This window comes from Saccopteryx leptura, chromosome 12 (genome assembly GCF_036850995.1).
Source record: "Saccopteryx leptura isolate mSacLep1 chromosome 12, mSacLep1_pri_phased_curated, whole genome shotgun sequence".
Lineage (NCBI taxonomy): Eukaryota > Metazoa > Chordata > Mammalia > Chiroptera > Emballonuridae > Saccopteryx > Saccopteryx leptura.
Window position 1 is genome coordinate 10511817 of NC_089514.1, and position 13776 is coordinate 10525592.

The 13776-nt window shown below is 40.9% G+C and overlaps 1 protein-coding gene across 1 annotated transcript in view; it reads right to left on the bottom strand.

The window, feature by feature from the left end:
• Positions 1–13776, bottom strand: part of ITPRID1 (ITPR interacting domain containing 1) — a 78860-nt gene that overhangs the window by 37014 nt on the left and 28070 nt on the right. Inside the window, 4 exon segments of the mRNA XM_066353858.1 lie at positions 4812–4869; positions 9653–10224; positions 10938–11140; positions 13196–13282. Of these exon segments, the coding sequence (XP_066209955.1) occupies positions 4812–4869; positions 9653–10224; positions 10938–11140; positions 13196–13282 (920 nt within the window).

Sequence of the window (13776 nt, forward strand, 5' to 3'; positions counted from 1 at the left end):
AAGCAATTAATACTATGAATTTGCCTCAGATAACTGCTTCTGTTCCAATTCTTTAATTTTAAGTGTAATGTTTATTATTATTTAAATGATCCTCATTTATAGTTTTAACAGCATTTTCTGCACCTCAAGGACTTGGTCCTCAAGTCCTAGATGATATTTTGTTTTGTTTGGAGGACAGTATTGCTTATATTTTTATTATTGAATTTAAATATTAGTGTACTTATATCTGTGGCAAAGTGGTCCATACATTATGTATAAGAGACAGTGTGTGTGTAAGAAATCAATGAAATAATCTTTGCATTTAAAAATTGTTAGATATTTTAATAAACATTTCAAGAACACTGGCAAAGAATACGTATTTCAGTATTCCTCTATTAAGTTCATAGTATCAATTATAATATTCATATTTTTTTCTACCACCTTTTATTATTTCCTGTTTAACTTGTAAAAGAAGACAGGAATATTAAATTGTTCCAATTTGGGAGGAAGAGGTTGGTCAAAGGGTACAAAGTTGCATTTATGGAGTATGAGTCAATCTAGAGATACAAAGTACAGCATAATGACTATAGTTAATAATACTGTATTAAATACTGAAAATTTGCTAAGAGAGAGGTTAGGTTCACCCATCACATACACAAAATGGTAATGATGTGATGAGACAATATGTTAATTAGCTTGGTTATAGTATATATTATTTCACTGCATATATGTACATTAAATCATCATCATATTGTGCACCTTAAATATATATTTTTATTTTTTAAAAAGTTTAAAAAATTAAACAACAAAAGGAGCACAACAGTTTGGACTAGTTAGTACAGGGAATGGAGGAGTAAATTAACAAGAACACAATCTTCCATTTTTATCATGTTAATTTCCTATAGTACTGCCAGAAGATTTTGCTAAGTAGTGTTATGAAAATAACATATGCACATGGTAACAAAAGAAAAGTAAGAGATGACAATTAATTTAAAATATTTTAGTTTCCCTTCTGTTAAGGTACAACCATTAACGATTCTTTGTATATTCTTCCAGAAGCATTCTGTGCCCACTTTCCTCCCTATAGAAATAGGTACACCTTTTTAATTCAGAGAGGTAGAGTCTGTGGCACATACCCCTCCCCAATTAACACTGCATATCTCTGAGACCTTTCCATATCAACTTGTAAATATCTGCCCTATTTTTCAAAATAATGTCTCAATAGATTTCAATGTAAGGTTGTACAACAATTGTTTAGAGCAGTGGTCCCCAACGTTTTTTGGGCCACAGACCAGTTTAATGTCAGAAAATATTTTCACGGACCGGCCTTTAGGGTGGGATGGATAAATGTATCACGTGACCGAGACAAGCATCAATCAAGAGTGAGTCTTAGATGGATGGGACAGAGGGAATCTGGTCATTTTTTAAAAATAAAACATCGTTCAGACTTAAATATAAATAAAACGGAAATAATGTAAGTTATTTATTCTTTCTCTGTGGACCAGTACCAAATGGCCCACAGACCAGTACCGGTCTGTAGCCCAGGGGTTGGGGACCACTGGTTTAGAGTAAACATATTTTTGGGCACTTAGATTGCCTCTAGTTGTTTGTTCCTATAAATATTATTGCAGTAAAAATCATTGTGTGCATGTTTGAGTCTATTGGTAGGCCCCGTTCCAAAAATGTAATAGTTGCATCAAAATTGCAGATATTTAAAATTGTGTTTATTATATTATAAACCTGATTGGTTGTCTTTTTTTTTTTTTGTATTTTTCTGAATTTGGAAAGGGGGAGGCAGTCAGACTCCCGCATGTGCCCGACCGGGATCCCCCCTGGCATGCCCACCAGGGGGCAATGCTCTGCCCATCTGGGGCATTGCTCTGTTGCAACCAGAGCCATTTAGCGCCTGAGGCAGAGGCCATGGAGCCATCCTCAGCACCCGCGGCCAACTTTGCTCCAATGGAGCCTTGGCTGCGGGAGGGGAAGAGAGAGACAGAGAGGAAGGAGAGGGAGAAGAGTGGAGAAGCAGATGGGCACCTCTCCTGTGTGCCCTGGCCGGGAATCGAACCCAGGACTCCCGCACGCCAGGCCAACACTCTACCACTGAGCCAACTGGCCAGGGCCTGGATTAGCTGTCTTTATATCTCTTTTATTCTATGTCTAACATTTTACAGTAGTTTGTTAATAAGTTAGAATTTAAGCAAATTATAATTGTGAATTTTATTATTTAATCATTTTATTTTATAATATTTTATTTCTTTTCAAAAGTTTTAATAACTTGAACTATTTTTTTTTAACCTGAGTTACTTCTTCCATACCCTATTTTAATTATTCTATGCTACTTTATTTTGCGTAACATCTTAACCAATCAGGACATTATCTTGGAAGAGCAGTGAAGAATATACTCCATGAGTCCTCTGTTGAGAATGACTCGATGCTGCCCTTGCATGCAAAGAGTATGGATGCTTACGGAGTCATTGGTTCACATTTTCCCACTTCTAAATTATATGTAGACTAGTCTATTTCCGTCTGCCATTTAGTGTTGCTGATGAGATATCTGAATTCTTTCACTTTGTAAATAATCTTGAGTTAAAAGCTAGCACCCCAATCCTCTTCCAAATGGTGGAAGAGGAACACAGATGGGCATTAGCTTCTCCAATGAAATAGCTTCTCCAATCTTTTCTCTTTCTCTGCATTGTAACTCCAGCTTTATATACACCATATATTCCATGCAAATTCCTCAAGGTTTCTGGAATACAGATGATTGAATCATGCCCCACTCCATTCTTTTAATAGCACTGTCCTATATTTCTTCCTTATATTTACATTCCTTTTTGTCATCTCTTTCAGTGATAATTTTTTTGAGGGTTGAAGGGGGAGATGTTATATTTGTGGCCTAGGGCACCTATCTTTAATAGGAAGGTATTTTGCTCTAATTCATTTAGGGAAATGCTTAAATACACTTTTTTCCACTAATATTCAGAGTATTCTGCATGAGTAGATAAAATGCAGTTTTTATTACCTTTTAACTAAGTTTTAAAGGTATTGGAAGAGCCCATCACATGCCTTCATCTGTTTGTTATATATGTGGCTTAAAACCACAATGGATTATCTCTCATGGGTCTGTGGGTTGACTCAGCTTGGTTATGTGGTTGTCACTTGAATTTTCTCATGCAATTCAAGTCAGAAGGCATCTGGACTGAAGTCATCTGAATGTCTGACTGAACTGGACATCCAAGATGGCTTATTCACACGGGAGAGCATTTGAGGTTGCCCACCAGAGTGCCCACATGTGGCACTGCACGCGGTATCTCAAGACCCCGGAAATGGCCATGTAGGTTGAGGGCTGTGCTCTGGTAGTGGCACAGTGTCACTTCGGCCATGTCCTATCAGTGAAAACGGTCCACGCACCTACATTTTTGGAATACAGTCATTTTTTTTTAACTTTGAGTCAAAAATTAATTCAGATAGAGGAGTTAAAATTCATTCATGTCAATCTATAGTTATAGCTATGTAATTCGTTCCCATATATATCAAAGTAATAAATTTCCCCTTTCTCCACTAATTGAACTAGTTTTAGTTATTATTTTCTCCATCCTATTTTTTTCTTGGGTGAACACTGATTGTGAAAATCGTGAAATCACATTTGCTCTTCACTGTAATTTAGATTTTCTCCACTAGGCTAACCTTCACCCATATTACTTTGCTCTCTAAGTTTGAGATTAAATGTAGATTAGTGCTTTTGCCTAACTACCCAGATCATTTCTTGGAATGACTGGAGTGACTTACATGATATCAGCAGACCTCTTAATTGAATGTCAAGGAAGGCAGCTCCTATTGGCAAGAGCACCTCTAGCTTCCCTGAGAAGCATTCAATTAGATGGAAAACAGATGCTTATTTTCATCTTATAAACCTCAGTGCAGGTTATGTGGTAATTACTTCGAAGAGCAGGATCACAATTTATGTAATCAGCAGGACCCTATAATTACTAATGCATTATTTCTAAACAGCATTTAGCAAAATGAGGCCCATGCATACACTTTGTAATGAAAAAGATGTGGTTGACACTACACTAAATTAAATAAAAAATGAGCATATCTTCTTCTAGGAAGTACACTAGCTTAGTCTGCTTTATTTTGTTTCACTAATCCCTGTCTACTTTCAGCTCTGTTACAGGATTATGGAAACGCTGAATCACAATGACGGCTGAACGAGGGCATAAGAACCAGAAATAGAGAACGATTTCCTTCGCTATGGTCTAGGATAACACAAGATCATTCTAAGAGATGATTTGGAAACTTACATCTATGCACCTACCTGGCTTGCCCTGAGAGTTCCACATAAAGATCATCCACTCACTTAACTTAGGGTATAAGTGCTGGCAGAGAACTTAAAAATGATCTGTACTTATATCTCTTTATAACAGGTAACAAACTGAGGTCCATGACTTGTATAGCATCAAGCAGTTGGCAGTAGAAGTAAGAAAACATTCACCCAGTTAGTCCCAGTCCTATGTGAAATCCATTCCACTCTCCTGGTCGGCTCATGGAGAGTTAATGGTAGACCAACCACAAACTACATTAGCTCCACTGATGTCAAACATCTCTGTAGTAAGTTTCTTTGACATTTACATGTACATTTGCCTGGCTAGTAAGTTTTTAAGAGTAGTAGGTAAAACGTGCAATAGTAATAGACAGTAGTCGTAATGGGTATGGCATCTCCTGGCAATAATTTAAGTTCTCCATTCTAAGAAACTTGAGTAGCTGTTACTTACACTCTCTTTCTGAAAGACCACGGAAGAAACGGCACGCACCCCTTGGTGAATTCTTACCTAGAGTTCCGGAAGTCGGGTCAGGAGGATTGCCAATCTCCTCTTCAAAGCTCTGGACCTGAAACACCAAAACACATCAATCTCATTAGTAATGCTTTCCCCATAAAGTCACTCCATTTATTTACTCGACATCTAATAAGCACCTACTGGCTACCGCTACGAGGACTACACACGATTTCTGAGCTCAAATAGCTTCCAGTCGGTGAAGTCAGGTGGCAGGTGCAAGGCACTCAGTATAAGGGTTCAAGAACGAAAGGATTCAGGAGACGGGAAGAGAAAGATCTCTCCTGGGTGTGAGGAACAAAGGTCCTGCTTGAAACTGGCGCTATGTGAACTAAACTTCAGTAATAACATTATTCTAATTATTTCCCTCCCAAATAGCTTTAAATATATTTGGAGAAAACCACTTATTTCCCATATTTAATTGTAGTTCTCTTAAGAGATTTATTACAACTCGGTAAATTTATGGAAAGCAGTTCAGAAAATTCATAACGGAGTTGCTCTATAAAGCTTAGAGAGCTCAAAGAAAATTTGATTTCCAAATTTATGGAGCAAAATTTATTTTTAATGTTCTTTTAAGAAATTAATGACTACTACTCCAGCAATGAGAATAAAATTAGTGTTAAAACAAAGAGGATATTTCGTTGTGTTTTTTTTTTGTGTGTGTGTGTATTTTTCTGAAGTTGGAAATGCGGAGGCAGTCTGACAGACTGCCGCATGCACCTGACTGGGATTCACCCGGCATGCCCACCAGGGGGCGATGCTCTGCTCATCCGTGCTGTCGCTCTGTTGCAACCAGAGCAATTCTAGTGCTTGAGGCAGAGGCCATGGAGCCATCCTCAGTGCCCAGGCCAACTTTGCTCCAGTGGAGCCTTGGCTGCAGGAGGGTAAGAGAGAGATAGAGAGAAAGGAGAGGGGGAGGGGTGGAGAAGCAGATGAGCACTTCTCCTGTGTGCCCTGGCTGGGAATCGAACCAGGGACTCCTGTATGCCAGGCTGACGCTCTACCACTGAGCTATCCGGCCAGGGCCACAAAGAAGGTATTTCTTTAAGAAGAATAATAATGTTGCTTGCTATAGAATCTTTAGAAACATAGGAAGTTAAAGAATATACCAAAACAGTTACTGTGAATATTTTAGACTGTGTCTGAGCAGGTTTTCCTTTTACATTTATTATGGATATGGTTATGTAGACAATATTTTTCACTCAAAATTTGAAGGAGGAACTTCTGAAGTCTTAAAATTTCTTTGAAAACACAAATCTTTAATGACTTCACAATAAGCCATATTTTAAAAAGTACATTAAGTTATTTAATGATTTTCTAAATTTTGCGAACAGAAATAATGTTGAGTAGAATCTATTTTCACATGTCATATTATTTATTTGGGGTATTTGTATTGAAAGTTGAGTCAGAGGACATAAGCTTTTTAAACATTATGGTAAATTTTGCCAAAAACGACCTTTAAGTCAGGAATAAACAGATGATCATGAGTGTATACCTCAGCAACATAAGAAAAAATATATATCCCTCATTTAAATTGTTTATTCAGTTTTACTAAGTAAAATTAAATTTAAAATATGTTGATTTTGGCCCTGGCTGGTTGGCTCAGTGGTAGAGTGTCGGCCTGGTGTGAGGAAGTCCCGGGTTTGATTCCCGGCCAGGGCACACAGGAGAAGCGCCCATCTGCTTCTCCACCCCTCCCCCTCTCCTTCCTCACTGTCTCTCTCTTCCCCTCCCGCAGCCAAGGCTCCATTGGAGCAAAGTTTGCCCCGGTGCTGAGGATGGCTCTGTGGCCTCTGCCTCAGGCACTAGAATGGCTCTGATGGGCAGAGCATCACCCCCTGGTGGGCATGCCAGGTGGATCCCGGTCGGGCGCATGTGGGAGTCTGTCTGACTGCCTCCCCGTTTCCAACTTCAGAAAAAAAAAATGTTGATTTTTACATTAAAAATTACTGTGCAATTTAGTTGAAACCATACTTTTGGGGAAGTAAACTAAATATTGACGAATTCGGCCTTTAGTAGGACTTCAGGGAAAACATCACAGACTGATCTGAAGGCAAAATGTGGCCAATCATAGCTGAAATTCTGACTGTTATTTAATAAGTACACTGGCTGTTTTAAATGACATGAAAATCTGCTAAGGTCATGTGTATTTTTTCATTTCCTCTAACTGCATTTTCAACTTTGCCACTGGAAACTGACTCGGAAACCTAGCATTAGCTCGTAATTAAGATGCAGCCTACCCCAGCTTCGCTGACTCATCCACTGGGATTGTGTGAAACAAATATTTTTTCTCCAGGCTGTGTGATGAGGATGTAGTATTTTAAATATATATTTTTAGAAAAAACAAAATGCGAGCAGTGCGTCTCTTGTATATTATTACGAGGGCTCTCTCTGCGTTGCATGTACATATAGCCTCTCTTGCACACAGATCTGCGCAAACACTGAAGAAACGCCATAAACCAAGCCAGTCAGGAAGTTCAACAGAATATTCTGTTTTCTATGGAAGCCACCCATCCACTAGACTAGATGAATATTATCAAGTACTTTCAATTTACTCATTCACAGATATTCACTGCCTACTCACTATGTGGCAGAGCCCACGGGAGTTTGTGTTCTTTATTTCAGGGTCTGAGCGTGTTCTCCCTTCCCGCCCTTATATTTACCGATACACAACAGTTCCTTGAATAACGGTCACTATACGAATATTTGACGATGTAGCACCCAAGGACTGACCTTCTTTTACTAGTTCTTGATGCTGAATGTGGTATTTATCCCTCCCTGTACTCTAACATATAGATGCCATCCAATCAACATGACTTTCCTCTAACTCCGTCCAGTTTGAAGCAGAAGAAACTATTAGTACGGGGACAGGAGAGTCTAACTAGGCTTGCCAATGCGCTGGAGTTTGGTAAAATCTCTTGTTTGGATCTTAGCTAAGAGAGCAGACTGACTTGATATTCTTTACAGTGATTTAACTATTAGCTTGATAATTAAATAATCTTTGCAAGATTAAATTAAAAGAAAATACTTTTTTTTTTTTTTTTTTTTTTTAGTGCCATCTGTTTATCTTCGAATCAGGGCACTTGACCAAAAGTCTGGTTGTTTTTTTTTCCCTCCGTTTATAATTTTTGTTCATTTTTAGGCTACTGCTTGAAATTCAGATGGATATTTTAAGGTTCTAAAAATAATTTTTATATAAACATATGTATACATAAACATACATGAACAGACATTAGGATAGTAACAGCTATATACATTTTGAGGTAATTTTTACCAATAAGCATATTCACATAAACCTTATTCTTCCTTTAAGGCTACGTACGGTTTAAGCCTTCCTTCCTCGAATTCCTTGATCCACTCAGCTCGCTGGCTGGTTAAGAACCTCTTATCTTGCTCCCCAGACACCCCAAACATGTCTCTATAGTGACGTAAACTTTTATCTGTAGGCCTGTCACTGTCTCTCCCACGTTCTTGGTTTCTGTGCCTATCCCTGCCACTGCACTGGGGTTCTCTCTGGGGCAGGCTGAGGCCCAGAGCCTACCTGAGGGCCTCTCGGTAGAGGGCTCCAGGGACAGGGGGCCTGACCTTGGGGTTTGCGTGTAAGTATCCTGCCCACTTCTGGATAATTTACCATGAAAGGAGAACTTGCTCTTCCGTACTTTCTTTGTAATTATATTAAAGAATAGAGAAATTAGTGAAAATGTGTACGTGTGTGTGTGTGTGTGTGTGTGTGTGTGTGTTTTAAAGACCAAGAAGTGCAGGTGGGGATGTCATCTAAATGAGGGTAAAAAGCAGCATGACTGTGTGAAGGTGGGGACGTCATCTAAATGAGGGTGAAAAGCAGCATGACTGTGTGAAGGTGGGGACGTCATCTAAATGAGGGTGAAAAGCAGCATGACTGTGTGAAGGTGGGGACGTCATCTAAATGAGGGTGAAAAGCAGCATGACTGTGTAAAGGTGGGGACGTCATATAAATGAGGGTGAAAAGCAGCATGACTGTGTGAAGGTGGGGACGTCATCTAAATGAGGGTGAAAAGCAGCATGACTGTGTGAAGGTGGGGACGTCATCTAAATGAGGGTGAAAAGCAGCATGACTGTGTGAAGGTGGGACATCATGTAAATGAGGGTGAAAAGTAGCATGACTGTGTGAAGGTGGGGACGTCATCTAAATGAGGGTGAAAAGCAGCATGACTGTGTGAAGGTGGGGATGTAAGAGTATGTGAATATCAACAAGTCCCAAAGCAAACTAACAAAATATTGGTTCCATAAAGACAAAACCCATCCTGCTTCTGTGCCCAAGGCCCTACATTAATCACTGTGGGGGGCACAGTCCCAAGACACGTCCCCTCAATGACAAAGCCTGGTGGGGGGAGAGGGCATTCACACACACACACACACACACACACACACACACACACACACACAACCCAAATCTCTATCACGGCAAGTTCTCTCTGCCTAGGCTATGAGAATACAGAGGAGGAATTCCAGTGAGTGGGAAGTAGTTGAACTGATCGAAGAAGGTGAAATGTTGAAAGTCAGAGTAAATAAAAGCATCCCGAGATGCATTGTGAACCAGTGAGCAACGGCCAAGTCAGAAATAATCTGTGGCTTCAGCTGTGAGCAAGGACCAGAGAAGGAATGCGCAAAGCTGGGTTCATACTCATTTGGTTCTGACTAAAGCCACTGGGATGACCTTCAATGTCCTATGAGTTTGGGACAATAAGAACTAATGCCAAGGGCTTCACAGAGGAAGGGGTTAAGAGAGAGCCGAAAGGCAAAGGATGCCTCGATGAGGCTGTCTCCCTCAGGAGAGGAGCACAAGGTACAGCACTGACCTCTTCCATTTCAAAGGAGTCCACTGCTTTGCTCACGTCAGATAAGCTCCTTAGATTGTTCATCTGAGTCGAGTTTTCTTTTCGAGCTCCGTCCTTGCCCGACCCCTCAGACACACAGGAAGGAGCTGCTTGCTTGGCTAGCGCAGGTAAGTAAGGCCAGCGCCTTCTCAGAGGAGCCCGGGGAGGGTGACAAGGTGTCCAGTCATCACAGGCTGGGAGAGACCCATGCTCTGCCGAGGGAGACGGAGGACTCTGGTGGGGGTTGTTGGCCATGGCTGCTAACTGTGCTTCACGCTCCCCGGGTTTTGCAAAGGTGACCGAACATTCTTCCCTCTTCTTCAGTGACTCTGACACTTCGGAACTGCAGTCTCCCCTAGTGCTCTGCTTCGAGGCTCTCCGGAGAAGCTCACCCACTCTTCTTCGATATGTTTCGGCTCCCCTCCCTGAGGTGCTGTGCACACCATCCTCTCCACCCTCCTCTGTGGCTCTGCTCTCCAGGGCGTCAGCCTCACTCAGCAAAGACGAGAAGACACCGGCCACGTGACGCAGGACTTCCAGCTGTTGGAAGCGGCCTGAGCAATATACAAAAACACAATTTTTAGATGGGGTCTTTTTAACAGAACTGCGTTAAGGTAGTCAAAACTGAAGAGAATGGTCAACATGCGATTTTCAAGATGGAAAGGGCTTTAAGCTCCTGAAACTCACTTTTTTCTCTGTACATGTTATTACTATGCAGGTGACTCCCCTACATTATGAGATGTCCCTGTGTTATGGGGAAAGTGAATCCCTTTTATACTTAGTTGTACCTGCATAACTATATACATAGATTCATATATGCCAATAGGTAAGTGTTTGTTAATCCATAAAACTGACAAAGTTGTATCTTGAGTTTCGTCTTGTGAATTAAATAAACGACATGTCAGAGTGAACCCAACTCTTTCATACAAGGTAGACAAGAATATTCTTCCACCAGTTCTGGTAGCAGGTACCTTCATTGTCACCTCCGTCCTCTCTGTCAGCTGTCACCTGAGAGTGTGGGAAAATCATGGCATATGGTATCAGAAGAGCTGAGCCCCAGTTCCAGGTCCACCAGTCACTGACAGTGTGACCACAAAGTAAGTGAAGTAGTAGATATGCTGCTTGGTCCCCTTGCTGGTTGACCTCGCAATTAAGTGTTTTCTTTTCTTAGAAGCCAGTGTCACAGGATCTCTTTCCGTGCACATAGGGCAGCAAGGGCTAACAATTGTCACAGCTAAGATTCTGATGCCATGTGGTCCTCACCTACCATACAAGTTAGGGTTCTCGATGTCCATTCGCTGCTTCTGAGCCTCAAGAAAGACACGGATGCTGATTCCTCTGGCGGCTGAGCCACAGCCCAGGAACCTGGCTGGAACTTGTGTGCAGGTGTCTGGCTCGTCAGCACCAAACCCCAGATCCAACAGGATCTCCACTGGATCTTCTTCCCAGAGTTCCAGCCATTCAGGAATGCTGCAGGAAGAAATAGGAATAGCTTTATCCAGGAACAGTTCATTACCAATCAACTGCCATTTTTACCCTGTCACCTCAACCACCCAATCAGATGAACGAGACATCTGACTAGACAGACAGTGCCTTTCCTAGAGTTCAGTTGTACTTACTTGAAGGACCGTCCATCACCCCACTCAGGGACTGCTTGCCTGTACCTTACATGTGATACCAATGGCTACTTATCTGGCTTACCATTGCACAATAGGCAAATGCTAAATTAGACAGGGCAGGGAGGTTGTGGGACAGAAGCCAGGGGCAGTGCACTGTGAAATGGTAGTTGACAGAAATACAGTGCAGGAAAAGAAACTAAACAGTAGACTCAAAGAATAATATTTTAAAGAGTATCACAGTCTGGGTGTCCTCAGCTGCACCAACTTACTAAGGATATGCAGACAGGCTACAAGGAGTGATATAGACAAACAATAATTTTAAGTCCACAGGTTGTGTTGAAATACGTTCTGTATGTTTTTTGGACTTGACTGAGAAACAGGAGTGCTTTCATCAAATCGTTTTATTCAGCTTTGACACTTAAAATGATAACCTTTAGTTACCTGGAAATTGCATTTATGAATACAAGCTCACTTCCTAATTACTGCACTTCTCGGTGATTGCACGATTGAACTTGTAAAACTCATGGACTCTACTGGCATCAGAACTTTTCAAGAGATTTTTTTCTAGGTTGGCTATGTTCTTTTGTTGAAATTTGTTGGCTTTCACTGGACATGCAACACTAAGGGGCTTGTTTGAGATAGTTGGGATAATGTTACTTTCATGGCTCCATTATTTAAACCGGATGAATTACAATTCATTGAGTCAGCCTTTCACACCTTCAGCAACAGTTCACCTCCAGGCCCACCTACCAGACACCACCCAACGTCCCTCTGACTCTTCCTAATGAGACACAGGGATCCAGTGCTTTGTCTCCTGATTATATCAAAGAAGAAAGGATCAGCCATGAACTGTGGGCCTTCAATGGCTCAGCTTGAGTGTCTTAATCATGGAAAAGAATTGGAGAACTGGGGGTGGCAATCACTTGATACCTTGATATAAAAGAGGGTCGAGGGAAAGAAAATTCTTGCAACAAAATCTAAGTTGTGCATGAAAGATTTAATCTGCCGTCTTTTTTTTACCACATTCTACAAGTTTTTATCCTACCCATTTAGACAAATAAACCGCTCACAAAAGTTAGAAGATATTTTATCACTTCATATTCATTTTGAAATATCCCCTAATGTTTGTGAGCAGTATATTTATTGAACATCTACCATGATCTAGGCTCCATGCTCGGCCCCCAGGGCACACAAAGGAACAGACACATAGTCCTGTCTTCCAGAGCCTCCCTGTCTCATGGCCAAGAATGTAATGATCGATTGCTTTGTCATTCAACATGTTTTCAGGGCCATTGGCTATTTTTATTTATATTTAGTTTTGCAAGAAAATGTGCATATGTTTATCCACTCACAATTCACTTAACCAAAAGCCATTGTTTCCCTAGTCACCTCGACATAAAATACACTCTCTCTGTTAAAAAGTTACACCTAAGGACCTCTCTCCCCTTGGCCATTACCCCACCAATTCTACCCCCTTCCCTGCTAAATTTACATGTAATTTTACAGGCATTTTTCTGGGCAGTTACATACATGCTTTACAGTTTCCATATTTGCTTTATAAATAGTAACACACTCCACGTACCTTTTGGCATCTTGCTTTTTTCTCCTAAAAGTATGACTTGAAGATCGTAAGTTAAGGTAGATACATATATATACTCTTTTTGTTGTTGTATAGAATTCCATAAATTGGGAGCCAATAATATATATGACCATTTCCCCACTGACAGATATTTAGCCTGTCTCACTGACCATTTTATAATTTTCTCTCCAGTTGGAGCTTAGAAATCCCTATTCATTGTCTCATCTGTCCATTCCCGAATTTCTCAAGAGCCTACTTGTAACATCAGGAAATCCGCTGTTGCACAGAATGAGCCTCCCGGATGCAGAGCGCCTGGAAACCACATACCTTTGTGGCACACTTGCAGCAGAATGGCACGAGTTGAAACTGGTCCCTCTGGATAGGGTGGGGGTTTCCGGAAACTGATGCAGAGATCTATAGCACAGGGGTGGGGGGGGTGGGAGGGGGGCACCAACAGTGAGATGAGTCCAGTCCACGCAGGGGTAGGCAACCTTTTTATACCTACCGCCCACTTTTGTATCTCTGTTAGTAGTAAAATTTTCTAACCGCCCACCAGTTCCACAGTAATGGTGATTTTTAAAGTAAGGAAATTACTTTATAAAATTTATAAAGCAGAGTTACAGCAAGTTAAAGCATATGATAATAATTACTTACCAAGTACTTTATGTCGGATTTTCGCTAAGTTTGGCAGAAATAAATCTTTATAAAACAACTTACTATAGTTAAATCTATCTTTTTATTTATGCTTTGGTTGCTCCGCTACTGCCCACCATGAAAGCTGGAACGCCCACTAGGGGGCGGTAGGGACCAGGTTGACTACCAACTTAGTCCTCTAGGGGGTCACTGTCAGTCTTTTCCTTCCAGAGCAAGACCTGCACTTCCCGTCATTTCTAATAATCTGGCCACCG